The 16107-nt window shown below is 37.7% G+C and overlaps 1 protein-coding gene across 1 annotated transcript in view; it reads right to left on the bottom strand.

Moving 5' to 3' along the window:
* The window catches only part of LOC117322279 (histone-lysine N-methyltransferase 2C-like), a 100650-nt gene extending 87771 nt beyond the window's left edge, over positions 1-12879 (bottom strand). The window contains 7 exon segments of the mRNA XM_033877093.1: positions 515-666; positions 1060-1278; positions 1612-1669; positions 1871-2100; positions 2824-3541; positions 12340-12525; positions 12736-12879. Of these exon segments, the coding sequence (XP_033732984.1) occupies positions 515-666; positions 1060-1278; positions 1612-1669; positions 1871-2100; positions 2824-3541; positions 12340-12346 (1384 nt within the window). The 5' untranslated portion in view covers positions 12347-12525; positions 12736-12879.
* Positions 12880-16107: the final 3228 nt, after the last annotated feature.

The following is a 16107-nucleotide window of genomic DNA, read 5'->3' as shown; positions in this document are numbered from 1 at the left end:
AATCTTTTAATTCTTTAATACAGTATAACATCTCTCTGTAACTTTTTTGATTGTGAATGTCATTTTAGCATCCTTTGAAAGATTAACCAAATTGCAAATTTACAAAAAATTTTAGTGCCCATGCAGGCACCTTATAGGTCAATAACTGGTTGCCAATGGTTAATTCAAGGTGCCATGGCCACTAAAATAGGCGCCACTTTGAGCCCAGATGGACAACGTAGCAACTGTATATACCCCAGTACAAGACTGCAGTGTAGAGATCTGTAAAGTTATCCTGTTACGAAGGTCCTAGTAGCACAAGTGTGTTCACCTATTCATATTTTATTGTTTAAGGGGCGGGGATCTCCAGCATTTCATACCATTTTACATTACATAGTATAAGTGGTCAAGGACGGCATTAAACATTTAAGAGGTTAACATTAAGATACTCTGGTGTCAAAATCAACGACATCAGGTGACACACCCATAAACTATCTATTGCGATGGAATATGTGGAAACATGAACTTGACTTACCAGATTGTTCAAACACCTGAGTAAGGTCTATGTCCTCTGGGTATCCGACCATACTCAGCTCATCTCCAAGTATACAGGTAGGGTCTTCGTCGGAGTTGTGTGGGTAGCGACGGGGCGATTTGCTCCGCTCCCTGTTGAGTTGTAGAATATCACTACATATGAAATATATAACTCTAAAATAAACAAACTGTTAACACACATATGTAGTTATGTACAGTAGATGCTTCCGAAATAAAAAAGATGTTCCAATCTGAAAATCATCCAGATTGCAAGTTTTATGGTCTTTGGGGTTTTGTCAACAATACCAGTCCGGTCACTTAGTTATATAATAATAATATTTATTAGAACCATTTTACCTTTTTTTTTAATTTCTTTAAACCTATTATTTAGATCACACAGCCTGCACTCTTTACTTCTCTTGTGCTGCTGTTAAGTGGATTTAAGATTTGATTCTAATAAACTCCTTAATAACTTTCAACACCAGATTCTAAAACAGGACTGATTGTAAAAGGGATAACGTATTGTAGCAGAAATTTTATACATACTTATTTCCCTTTAGTGGTCCTCTATGGCGCCTCCAGGTGAGTGGCTTTGGCCCCTTCTCACTTGTGGTACGCTCATCAAACTCGGGTGTCTTGTTACGGGACTTGCCCAATGTCTTTTTGAGTGGGTTAAATCCCGGAGTGGGATCGTACTTGCCCAGCTCTCCCTGTCCCAGCAGGCTACGCTCTCCACAGTTACAGAGACTGCACAGCTTTGCTGGCCTGTAACAATACCCATCAGTGAATAAGGAGGGCATTACTGTATTTTTATCATATATTCTTGACCCTTTCAACCCTAAGAAACCTAAGTGGACTCTGCCATGCATTCATCATTTGAAGTCCAATATAGTCAGTAGGGGTGAAAGGGTTAACTTTGCGAAACTATAACAGATATACAAAAAAAATATATGTATTACCATTGAAAACTTATATATCTGTATTTCTATTGTATATACTTGCACTAAACTGAACATATTATTTCCAAAAACTGCCTCCTGTTTTGTCATTTAACATTGATTCTAGGAACATTTTTGAGCCGATTTGTTTGCAACTTACATTAAAGGTTCCAGTGGATCAGAGCCCTCTCCAGACATCACTGAGTAACTTGATGAAGCTGTAATAAAAAAAGAAAACATTTCCTCATACTTTATATCAAAGTATTAACGATATTATTTATTAATTACTTGTCAGCACACTTGGGGCAACATAGAAGTAACAAAAAGAAGCCTTATCAATCATCTGGCTGAATCTCTTTATCAATATCCATTTCTGACATCTACGGTTTTAAAATCTGAGAAAGTTCATAATAACATACCCTGATCATCCTCCATGGCCATGCTTGACATTTCCTGGTCATAGTCCAGCATCATGGATGATGTTCCTGCGATGTCGGCCGCCACAACCTGTGTGGCTTCTTGCATTGCCGTGTCCATGGGTCCTGAATCCATAGCACCGCCTTGAAATGAGCGCACAAGGCCTGCAAAGCTGGGGTGGATGTGTACACCCTTCTTTATGGAGCTCTTCGTGCTGGTTTTACCAAGAGAGCTGTAAAATAGAAACAATTTCATATTGTTAACGAAAAACAGTAAATATTTCAAGTAAATATACAGTATTTAATTACACGGTACCATTTGGTAGTATCTTATACCTGGTAAACATATTGCTTTTTCCAAAATAAGACAAATATAACCAACCGTTAAGGAATGAGCATAATTAAGTATGACTATCATTATTGCCATTCCAAAATATACACAACAGGAAAGATATTTTGCATGGTGGTCATAGTCTTTCCCTTTAATGATGTGGTTGAAACATGCAATTCCTCTCATCCTCCGTCTAATCTATACAGACACAACATTGAGTTTCTTATAGATTTCCAATGTACTAAAAAAATTCATACGGCTAAATCATACATGTTTTACTGAAGTCATCAGCATTTTCTTTTTAAGTTTCAATGACACAGGAATTAGTTAATTTGCGTAATTACACAATTGTTTGGTATAAAACTTTATTTTTCTCTTTTGATTCCTGCAGTCCTCCTTCTTCCATGTTCCTAACATATCGCTAGGTTGAACAAAGTCTCCATATTGCAAAGACTCAAAGGTGTATTTTTGCTGCTTATTGCTTCATAAGTACAGAAATGTTATTGCGGGGAGGGGAAAAAAAGGTGATTAAAAATTTAAATGAAACAGAAAATTTTAAAACAGAACAAAAAATTCTATCATCTGATGACATTTCAATGTTTCCACACAGCAGCAGTGTACTTACACTCTCTTTCTCTGAATTGGACCAACACCATCTTTTCTGGGCCTCCCTGGGCCACGTTTTATAGGTGGAGTGGAGAGTTTGAGTGTGATAGGTGGAGGCTGGGGTAGAGAAACAGCAAGAATGTCACCAGGAGCAACAGCTTGTAAAGATTCCACTAAATTGGATTCTGGGAAAGAAGATGCCAGAAACCCTTCAGGAGAGCAGTCATCAGAATCTAAAAGCTCTGTAGGTGCCTGGTTGTCTCCGAAGTACGGGTCTTGCTGTTCAGATTCGTCTGGGTCAAAATCGTCAGATAGTAATATGCCCAAGGACTGATCCGACTGGTGGGTTTGACCAAGAGTATGCTGAAAGTCTGGACAGTCTATGGGTATGGCGTCATCTGGGTCACTAGCCTCCCCCGTATATGGGAATGCATCTGTCCCTGTTAAATCAGGTGGCTCGCTGGAATTGCTCACACTGATCTGCTCTGCAGTAGTGACCAATGGATTAGGACTGCACGATTGTTGATGTGACAAGCTTGTGTGCTCCTCTGGATTTAGGTCAGGCGGCTCACTCAATTCTGTGTTGTTTTCACATACAGCGAATCTGTGATCCGTGTTGGTAATATCGGGTGGTGCACACGACGGCGACTGGCTGTTGTCGGAATTTAAATCCAAAATGGCGGCTTTTGATATTGAGGCAGAGACAGAGCTTTCCCCTATCTTCTTTTCTTCGGTTCCTGTATTGAACATGACACAAATAATCTGTTTTAGACAAAACAGAGAAAAAAAAAGATCCTTTTGAGGGATGGATTAGTGACATGTGCATATTATACCAAGTGCAGTGGTTTTGAAAGCAGTCGATACTGACAGAATGTTTCACTGTAATGGACGACAAACTGACAAAATGTATCATGTTCACACAACAAACCAAAAATTATTTAATCTTATTTGGAAACTGTGAAATCATTATTTTCATCTTTTTTTTAAACATCACTTCTAGTGATTCTTAGACAAGGACCTAATAATTCTAAACAATGTTAAGTATATCGACCTATGAACGACCCCCACTGTTGAACAATTATTATTGGTCTACAAAGACATGATTTTTGTTCACTTGCTTTTAGAATTAGTAAGCCACATGTACACTCCAGTTACTTGTCATACATTAGGTTCTCTCTAGGATTTAGTGTTACAATTCATAGGTTCTCTCTAGGATTATCCTAGGGATAATGTTACTTCCCTACCCAAAGATACATGCAGTGTGGTAATACCTATAGGCCTGGCAAAGAAAACAAATGACAATGTTTATGAACACAACACAATCCCCATCTAATATATAGAGGCACTATTAGAACAAGAGATAATAGAACTGTATAGTAACTCGATAGACTTTCCTTGAAAAAAAAGTGCCATACGGTTTTTACACGAAAGAAGTCTTTCAACGAGTGCATATCAGGGTGCGACATAAATTTAACTATGAAGAATTATTCTAAGTGGAAAATGTTCTTGATGTCTTAAAATGCACCGGATAATATATGTTTTAATTTGAAGCAGGCTATCTTACTAAAAACATCTCTTAACAAAAGGAAAGCTAACTCTTTCTATCTAAAATTCAACTGCTTTCAAGTGTGTTAGAACAAACAACAGGCACAAGTTGTTAGTATATATCAACATGTTATTGTTCATCACAAGTACGATCGATTAGGATCTACAAAGTCAGCTATGGTGTGTTGTGTTGTATAGTGTACAAATCAGGACACAAACTCATGGAATGCAACGTAAATCTAATTTATATTTACACCATACTCATAAATTACAATCATTTTTTAAACTTTTTTTAACAATTCAGTTGCATTTTCTCTAAAAGAATGTATGCCACATAAAATTGTTCTTAAAAGATTCAGAGAACTAACATAATTTGTATTAAACACACAATCACTAAGGAAAGCTCAGAAAGAACAACACTTTTGGAACTCACTTCAGATATGTTATTCTTTTCTTATAATTTCTAATATTTCTCGTAATTACACAATATTACAAATACCTTTGTAATAAATTGTTGCTGTAATTGTCATGGTATACGTATATACAATATATTTTGTTTTGTCTGGGGTTTACATCCTCATACTATGTATAACAGCCTGGGGTCTATATAGACAGGTGCCTAATACAAGGAGTGCTAAGAAGACTGCTATCCAGCAGAGATATCAGACTGGATATTAAATCTATAAAGATGGATGCAGTAGGAGAAGACAAGCGGTGGGATTCAATCTCTAGAACATTACATACATTGACTTATTATGGATCTAATTAGAATTCATTCTTATCATTTTACCTATAAGCCTCCCCTTCCTCACTTTCTAACACCCTCAACATTATCACTTTATGCCCCCAATCTCCACCCCCCGCCCCTCCAACATTATCACTTTACTTCAGCCCCCAACCCCCCATCATTGCCACTTTACTTTAGCCCCAAACCTCCAACATTATCACTTTACTTCAGCTCCAACCCCCCCCCCCCCCCCCCCATCGCCACTTTACATTAGCCCCAAACCTCCAACATTATCACTTTACTTTAGCCCCTACCTCCCAACATTATCTGTAGCCCCCAAACCCACAACATTACTATTTTTCTTTAGCCCCCAACATTATCTTTAACTTTGCCCCCCCCCCCCTCCATCCTATCACTATACTTTAGCTCCCTACCTCCAACATTATCACTTTACTTTAGCTCCCTACCTCCAACATTATCACTTTACTTTAGCCCCTACCTCCAACATTATCAATTTACTTTAGCCCCTACCTCCAACATTGTCAATTTATCTTTAGCCACAAACCTCCGATATTATCACTTTACTTTAGCCCCTACCTCCAACATTATCACTTTACTTTAGCCCCTACCTCCAACATTATCAATTTACTTTAGCCCCTACCTCCAACATTGTCAATTTACTTTAGCCCCTACCTCCAACATTGTCAATTTACTTTAGCCCCTACCTCCAACATTATCACTTTACTTTAGCCCCTACCTCCAACATTATCACTTTACTTTAGCCCCTACCTCCAACATTGTCAATTTACTTTAGCCCCTACCTCCAACATTGTCAATTTACTTTAGCCCCTACCTCCAACATTATCACTTTACTTTAGCCCCTACCTCCAACATTATCTGTAGCCCCCAAACCTACAATTCTTTTTGCAACACAACTACTTTTCTTTAGCCCCCAACATTATCTTTCAACTTAAGTCCCCCTCCCCAACATTATCACGACCTTTAGCCCCCCCCCCCCACTAACATTGTCACTTTACTTCAGCCAAGTAGTTTCTACAGTCTCCCATAGTTACTGCTATTACCCTATACAGTCTCCCAGTTACTGCTATTACCCTCTATAGTCTCCCATAGTTACTGCTATTACCCTCTAGTCTCCCATAGTTACTGATATTACCCTCTATAGTCTCCCATAGTTACTGCTATTACCCTCTACAGTCTCCCATTGTTACTGCTATTACCCTCTATAGTCTCCCATAGTTACTGCTATTACCCTATACAGTCTCCCATAGTTACTGCTATTACCCTCTCTACAGTCTCCCATAGTTACTGCTATTACCCTCTACAGTCTCCCATTGTTACTGCTATTACCTTCTAGTCTCCCATAGTTACTGCTATTACCTTCTAGTCTCCCATATAGTTACTGCTATTACCTTCTAGTCTCCCATAGTTACTGCTATTACCCTATACAGTCTCCCATTGTTACTGCTATTACCTTCTAGTCTCCCATAGTTACTGCTATTACCCTCTACAGTCTCCCATAGTTACTGCTATTACCCTCTACAGTCTCCCATATAGTTACTGCTATTACCTTCTAGTCTCCCATAGTTACTGCTATTACCCTATACAGTCTCCCATTGTTACTGCTATTACCTTCTAGTCTCCCATAGTTACTCCCATTACCTTCTACAGTCTCCCATAGTTACTGCTATTACCCTCTACAGTCTTCCATAGTTACTCCCATTACCCCTCTACAGTCTCCCATAGTTACTGCTATTACCCTCTACAGTCTCCCATAGTTACTGCTATTACCCTCTACAGTCTCCCATAGTTACTGCTATTACCCTCTACAGTCTCCCATAGTTACTCCCATTACCCTCTACAGTCTCCCATAGTTACTGCTATTACCCTCTACAGTCTCCCATAGTTACTCCCATTACCCTCTACAGTCTCCCATAGTTACTGCTATTACCCCTCTACTGTCTCCCATTGTTACTGCTATTACCCTCTACAGTCTCCCATTGTTACTGCTATTACCCTCTACAGTCTCCCATAGTTACTGCTATTACCCTCTACTGTCTCCCATAGTTACTGCTATTACCCTCTACAGTCTCCCATTGTTACTGCTATTACCCTCTACAGTCTCCCATAGTTACTGCTATTACCCTCTACAGTCTCCCATAGTTACTCCCATTACCCTCTACAGTCTCCCATAGTTACTGCTATTACCTTCTACAGTCTCTCATAGTTACTGCTATTACCCTCTACAGTCTCCCATAGTTACTGCTATTACCTTCTAGTCTCTCATAGTTACTGCTATTACCCTCTACAGTCTCCCATTGTTACTGCTATTACCCTCTACAGTCTCCCATAGTTACTGCTATTACCCTCTACAGTCTCCCATAGTTACTGATATTACCCTCTACAGTCTTCCATAGTTACTGCTATTACCCTCTACAGTCTCCCATAGTTACTGCTATTACCCTCTAGTCTCCCATAGTTACTGCTATTACCCTCTACAGTCTCCCATTGTTACTGCTATTACCTTCTACAGTCTCATAGTTACTGCTATTACCCTCTATAGTCTCCCATAGTTACTGCTATTATCTTCTACAGTCTCTCATAGTTACTGCTATTACCCTCTACAGTCTCCCATTGTTACTGCTATTACCCTCTACAGTCTCCCATAGTTACTGCTATTACCCTCTACAGTCTCCCATAGTTACTGCTATTACCCTCTACAGTCTCACATAGTTACTGATATTACCCTCTACAGTCTTCCATAGTTACTGCTATTACCCTCTACAGTCTCCCATAGTTACTGCTATTACCCTCTAGTCTCCCATAGTTACTGCTATTACCCTATACAGTCTCCCATAGTTACTGCTATTACCCTCTACAGTATCCCATAGTTACTGATATTACCCTCTACAGTCTCCCATAGTTACTGCTATTACCCTCTACAGTCTCCCATAGTTACTGCTATTACCCTCTACAGTCTCCCATAGTTACTGCTATTACCCTCTAGTCTCCCATAGTTACTGCTATTATCCTCTACAGTCTCCCATAGTTACTGCTATTACCTTTTAGTCTCCCATAGTTACTGCTATTACCCTCTACAGTCTCCCATAGTTACTGCTATTACCCTCTAGTTTCCCATAGTTACTGCTATTACCCTCTAGTCTCTCATTGTTACTGCTATTACCCTCTACAGTATCCTATAGTTACTGCTATTACCCTCTAGTCTCCCATAGTTACTGCTATTACCCTCTAGTCTCCCATAGTTACTGCTATTACCCTCTAGTCTCCCATAGTTACTGCTATTACCTTCTAGTCTCCCATATAGTTACTGCTATTACCTTCTAGTCTCCCATATAGTTACTGCTATTACCCTCTACAGTCTCCCATATAGTTACTGCTATTACCTTCTAGTCTCCCATATAGTTACTGCTATTACCTTCTAGTCTCCCATATAGTTACTGCTATTACCCTCTACAGTCTCCCATAGTTACTGCTATTACCCTCTAGTTTCCCATAGTTACTGCTATTACCCTCTACAGTCTCCCATATAGTTACTGCTATTACCTTCTAGTCTCCCATATAGTTACTGCTATTACCTTCTAGTCTCCCATATAGTTACTGCTATTACCCTCTAGTCTCCCATATAGTTACTGCTATTACCCTCTACAGTCTCCCATATAGTTACTGCTATTACCTTCTAGTCTCCCATATAGTTACTGCTATTACCCTCTACAGTCTCCCATATAGTTACTGCTATTACCCTCTACAGTCTCCCATAGTTACTGCTATTACCCTCTAGTCTCCCATATAGTTACTGCTATTACCCTCTAGTCTCCCATATAGTTACTGCTATTACCCTCTATAGTCTCCCATAGTTACTGCTATTACCCTCTAGTCTCCCATATAGTTACTGCTATTACCCTCTACAGTCTCCCATAGTTACTGCTATTACCCTCTAGTCTCCCATATAGTTACTGCTATTACCCTCTACAGTCTCCCATATAGTTACTGCTATTACCCTCTAGTCTCCCCATAGTTACTGCTATTACCCTCTAGTCTCCCATATAGTTACTGCTATTACCCTCTAGTCTCCCATATAGTTACTGCTATTACCCTCTAGTCTCCCATATAGTTACTGCTATTACCCTCTAGTTTCCCATAGTTACTGCTATTACCCTCTACAGTCTCCCATTGTTACTGCTATTACCCTCTACTGTCTCCCATAGTTACTGCTATTACCCTCTACAGTCTCCCATTGTTACTGCTATTACCCTCTACTGTCTCCCATAGTTACTGCTACTACCCTCTCATCAGAAATAGTGTCTACAGTCTCTAATTGTTTATTAGTGTTTTGTTGTCTTTTGACATAGCTTAGACTTTCCAATTAGCAGGTAACAAACACTGCTAAATGTCAAAAATTTGAAAACCTGTCTTCTACTAGTCTATAGTCTTACTGCTAAATGTCAAAAAGTCGACAGCCTGTCCTCCACTAGTCTATAGTCTTACTGCTAAATGTCAAAAAGTCAAGTCTGTCCTCTACTAGTCTATAGTCTTACTGCTAAATGTCAAAAAGTCGACAGCCTGTCCTCCACTAGTCTATAGTCTTACTGCTAAATGTCAAAAAGTCGACAGCCTGTCATCCACTAGTATATAGTCTTACTGCTAAATGTCAAAAAGTCGACAGCCTGTCATCAACTAGTCTATAGTCTTACTGCTAAATGTCAAAAAGTCAAGCCTGTCCTCTACTAGTCTATAGTCTTACTGCTAAATGTCAAAAAGTCGACAGCCTGTCCTCCACTAGTCTATAGTCTTACTGCTAAATGTCAAAAAGTCGACAGTCTGTCCTCTACCAGTCTATAGTCTTACTGCTAAATGTCAAAAAGTCAACAGTCTGTCCTCTACTAGTCTATAGTCTTACTGCTAAATGTCAAAAAGTCCACAGCCTGTCCTCCACTAGTCTATAGTCTTACTGCTAAATGTCAAAAAGTCGACAGCCTGTCATCCACTAGTCAATAGTCTTACTGCTAAAAGCCTGAAAACTGTGACAAAGAAGGTGTAAAATTGTTATATAGATTTCCTATTTGTCACTTCAGATAATTTCTATGCTTGCATTGCTAGTTTTTGAAGATGAGACATTTTACCCCAATTGCTCTGGATATCATGTGATGGGTATCTTGTATGTTGTTCACTTATGTAGCCACCTGCTACTACACAGAGATCTTGCCCCAAAAATGTCCTCCCTGGCAGTTTTCACAGAGAAGTACACCAAGCAAAACAACCCATGCTGGTCACAAAGCCGTCACTTCATTGTGTGGCCATTAGCTAGTTAATGACAAATGTGCAAGTGCAAGTGGAACTTGTTAATGCTCATTAGGCAAGAACAGTGTTCATGCAATTGTAACAGAAACTATGATGATATATGTACTTTCCTCATCAAAGCAGCATTAAAAGCATGTTTTGTTTTTTTAGAAGAGAGATACCAATCCATGCAGATCACCTGACTGGATAGTTGATAAGGTATACATGTGAAAGGGCTGGATATAAAGGGACAGTGAAATCAGCAATTTCCTTAAGATTTTAAACATTAAAATCAAAGGATAGATTCAGAAAAGATTCAGATAGGAGATTTACATAAATGATTATACAAATTCATTCCTATAATGCAGAAATGTCTACTTAATTCCTTTAATGCAGAAATGTCTATTATAGGTTCTATTTCTTTGTTTTTTGGTGTGTTTTTTTTTAATTTGTATTTGCAAATGTTGAATTATATACTGAAGTTGTTTTCTTTTTTATCTCAAAAGTAAACATGCACAACTAGGGACCAAGGGGTTTATTTCACTTGACTCATAAGCATACAAATATTTATCAACATATAAACAATAGTCAATGATGATAAATACTACATAATAGGGTGTAAAACTTAGCTGTAAAAATTCATGTCTGTTTATCAGACTTTTTTGTTTGTTTTTCTAATCTGCCTCAAAATTAAGTTTTTGTTTCGCAATTGCTATGATCCATTGTGAATTTTGAAGGGATTTCAATCACTTTTAACTACTGGTATATGTGTTATGTCATCATAAGACATTCACCTGGCCCTGTTCCATGCATACTAGTACATGAAACAGTAATTTGTAACTATAAAAAGGCTTTCTCTATTTTGTCTGCGTATCATGCCAGTAATATAAGTGTAAAGAATATTGTGAATATATCAGTCCAATCATTTCACCACAGAAATTAGTATGGTTATTTTCATCACACAACACTGGACAAACTGGATTGGTGATGTGTTGCTATTCCTGTATTTGGAAAAATTCCATCTGTTAAAACAGCTAGCATGTAAATTGTTTCTGACTGCTCTTTATAAATATATTCAGGATTATTTACTTTATCTGTGTGACACGTTTAACTCCATAAAGCTTGAAAATATAGGCCTTTATTAAATAAATTTAACAGTAAACATTTGCTGCGATACATTGCTAATAAATCATGATTTTGTAAACTTTCACTTCTTTAAGGTATGAAAAACTGTGAGTTGAGTTACAGTTCTAATTCAGCAAAAATGATTGGTCGATATATTGATGACAGGTATTTCAAATGTCAACCAGATAGTATTTTCAAATGAAGCCATCAAACTGTGACCTAGATATTCATTCCAGCATTATTTGAAGCTGTATTAATTTTCAGTGTTCACATTTATTTTTCACTGTGTCCAGCAGCCATCAAAACTGAATAAGTGTTAATCATTAAAAAGAAAACAAAGAGTTGAATTGCAATTTAATGAATTTCCTTGTCTGTATTGAAAAGAAAATGTCATATTTTGCTATTGAAATAATAAAATCGTTCTACAGTGAATGTAAGCCTTAGAGTAAACTAGAAATACTATGACATAAAGTTATATGCCAAGACTTCAATCAATAATGCTATTAACTTGTTCAGCTAAAAAAATAATGCAGTTATTTGTAAATGTCAATTTAATTAATTTGCAATTAAGATGTATTACAAACTGTCATCTAAAAGCAAGACATTACTCCGTCATAATTGAAATGGGGAAGATCAAAACAAAAACGAAAATAAAATAATTTATCACGAAAATAGCAGGAAATCAATAAACAAACTAAAACTACAACGTCTATATTAGGGGGAGGGAACTCTGAAAATGGTCGTCATCGATTCTCCTTTCAACCAATATCCTTTATTTTCGCAATTGTTGCAGACAAGCTTAAATTTGCAACCCATACAAACCTGGCATGTGTTTAAATTATTTCTTTCGTCAGTCAGATGTCAGATACGATGGAAAGAGAGTGAGAAAGCATGTAGCCAAGGTGAATATTTAACGGTGTTACTGTACAGTGACGAACTCGTTTGTCGATGATTCGCCATGAAACCTCAGTCAGGTAAACGGCACCGGAATGGTAGCTCAAGTAGGAGCTTAAAGGAACAGAAAACAAAACATCATTCTAAAACATATCTAATAAGACGTGTAAAACTGAAAACAGCGACTGGCTTGATAAAAACAGGGGTGAAAATTATGCAAAACAAAAATTCGGAAGCAGAAAAATCTCTGAATTTGATCAGGAGGAAAACGTCCCAAACCAATAAAACATCCAAACACAGGGTTACATTCGTGAATCCACTTACCTTCCAAATGCAATTCAAATCAAGCAATTAATACATAATTCCTGTTATCTAAACTCTGGTCTTCCATTATCGTGGAATTCATCTTTGCGTCTTCATGTTCAAACATGGCACGGTGTTCTATTTTTCTCCCAAGCTAAGCCGGCCATCTTGGGATTCGCACAATGGGTTCAATGAAATGTAGTCCTTACTTCCGTTTTACAATTTCAAAGATTTAAAGTCAATTTTGCAAAATTTCAAAGACGATTTTATTCGGAGCATATCAAATATTATCTTTCGAATATTATTTTGTTGTTTTACTCTAAAGAAAGTACTAAAATCTACAACTAATCATGGCGGTTTACGGACGCGTAGGAATATATCGTGTTTATTGTTAGGTTAATTGCCGGGGATATAGGAAGTGATGAGGCTGATGACAGGTACCCGACGGGGAATACCCAGGCAAATTCGCCGCTGGGTGGCAAAGAATCCTGCGATGCACGTTTTGTTGATAAAATATACTTTCTCAGTGTATATTCATTTCGCTTTAGACAATAAAATACGCGATACATATACTGGTATTTATAAAACCATTTTTCATGTCGAGTATCCTTCTTGTGCCCCAAACTATTATTTTTTTCTTTGTGAAAGATGAAATCTCCAGGGAACCGACATTATAATATATATACAGGACCACCGAAATCAAAGCCCGTATATGCATCTTCATTTTATTCTGATAAGCAGGCTAAGTGGCATCTAGGTTAACCTCACTGGGCCTTCATGTACCTGGTGTATTTTGTACATCAGAAGCGATGAAGTTCAGCTGCACTTGACTAAACATGTTCCTAGCTCATCCATTACTTCGACGCCGTACTCCTTTTTTAGACAAAAGGTGGCATTGGGTTGATAGGTATAGCGTGTATACTACGGGTGTACAGTATACCTGTGTGGTTTATCGTTTACAAATAGTTTGTGGCATACTGTCATCCTGCCACCATGAGAGACCTACATATATCTGAAATACAAATCTCCACAATACCACCAACAATTTATCTAAAACTTTATTTTGTGTTTATTTTACAGTACAGGAAACAAATCGTACATTCGTACGTTGTTGTACACAAACACAAAGATATCTGATATAGAATATATAATATGATGGTATAAACACAACGATAATTCTAAACGAAAATACATTTTTGTATGTAAAAAAAAACTTACATTATTTTTAAGCTAATGGGCCGGGGAACTAATTCACTCGCTACCCCTCATTTACGACCATGGTAACCAAATAATGTTACTCTGACATTCCAATTTTGATTCAGCTTATTTGTGCAATACATATAAATTTTGACCAAATTTATATCAATTTTGACCAATCAGAAGCCTACATTGTTTCCATTATACAAGTTTACACATAACAGTTCTTGGAAACCGATGTCTTAGTTTATAGGCGTTCTATTTAACAACTTGATCAAATTTGCATAAAATCATTCTAAGGAAAGATGAGCTATTGGCCATTAAAACACACATACACACAAACACAAGTTGGGGGGGGGGGGGGGGGGGGGGGGGGGGGGGGGGGGGCGGTATGCATGCACATCTACATATAATTGTGGTCCCTAATATGCATGTGTAGTTTCCATTGGTTAAGTAGTCTGGAGAAGTTATGTCTCATCATTATGGTTTCCGTGGCAACCAATTGACAACTTAATCGGAAATTAGATCTCAGTTTTGAAAAAAAAATGAAAAGTGTCTGTTTCACTTAGAGGCTGTAATACAGAATCTGTTGATTCATTTATGTTATGCATCCGTGACCTTTGACCTCTGACCGAACGACCTCTTCAGTTTGTCAGAAGTGTTGCTGACATCTACAATACCGAAAAAAAAAAACTGTTTCCAAGATAATATAATTAGTCATTACCACATGGATTTTAATTAACACCACGCCAAGAGTCATAGTTAATTAACTCTTCTAAAATTGACTGAACTTAATGGCATTCAGGGGGGGGGGGGGGGGGGGGGGGGGGGGGGGGCAAAAGAACATGTCACGAATTAAATGCATAATGCTAAGGGGAGTAGACGTTTTACAGACAGACGGACAGAAAGACAGACACGCTGATTCCAATGAATGTGATATAAAACATTTAGGGAAAACAAGTGGTCAGCGAATAAAGAAAAGGGATGTAAAGTCACACAACCTATGGAATAAGAAAATGTTATATATCAATATTTTCAGGGACACAGTCCCTGATATTTTTAATCTGCACAAAGATTTCATCATTCATCTTAAACATGAAAAGTTGATTACATCACTCAAGGACATATCTAACATTTATTATGTGTCCCTGGATCACTATATTACATCGACTTTCGTGAAAATTAACTCAATTTATTAGAAAGAAATGTCATTTAAGACTTAAATTTCAGTATATGTACGTCCGAGGTATTCATCCGTCTTCGCGTCGTCGGACACCCACGGTTGATCGCACTACGCTACATTAAAAGTGTTTCGGGTTTTTTTGTAACTTATATTTTTTTATTCAATACAATGATACATGTACATGTTAAACAGAGCACTTTGTAACATCTTCACACAACATCTACTTACATGTACTTACACACATCTATATAACACCACTCGTACATCTGCTCATACATTGGTACATAACCACACACATACATAGGAAGTTCTGTATAATGATTATCACACACACTCTAATTATGCAGTGATTATTACCGGTATATATGGTATAGCAATACTCCGGGCATGCAAAGAGATCATTGTGACATTATGACTACACACCATACAATAGAACATACATATTCTTGATGCATACCAATAGGACATACATATTTTTACGTACCAATATAACATACATATATTCTAGCTTACCAATAGACCATACTTGTTCTCTCATACCAATAGAACATACATATTCTCGCATACCAATATAGAGCATACATATTCTTGCATATCAATTTTAAACATACATATTCTTGCACACCAATATAATTTATATGGTCTCACATACCAAAAGAATTATACATATTCCACTGCTTAATCCTGTCACCATGACGTAATTAAAACAAAACGTGCCTTATTTACAACTACATATCCTGCGATATTATTCAAGTCTTCAAAATATACCATGATCCTTTTATATCGTGTCCACTCTCGAATGATGGTATCCACTCTCGGATGATGGTATCCACTCTCGGATGATGGTATCCACTCTCGAATGATGGTATCCACTCTCGGATGCAGAGATTCACTATGGGGTGCAGAGATCCACTCTCTGATGGTAGAGATTCACTCTGGGATGCAGAGATCCACTCTCTGATGGTAGAGATTCACTCTCGGATGCAGAGATCCACTCTCTGATGGTAGAGATT

This window comes from Pecten maximus, chromosome 2 (assembly GCF_902652985.1).
Source record: "Pecten maximus chromosome 2, xPecMax1.1, whole genome shotgun sequence".
Classification (NCBI taxonomy): domain Eukaryota; kingdom Metazoa; phylum Mollusca; class Bivalvia; order Pectinida; family Pectinidae; genus Pecten; species Pecten maximus.
This window is presented reverse-complemented; position numbering and strand designations above follow the sequence as displayed.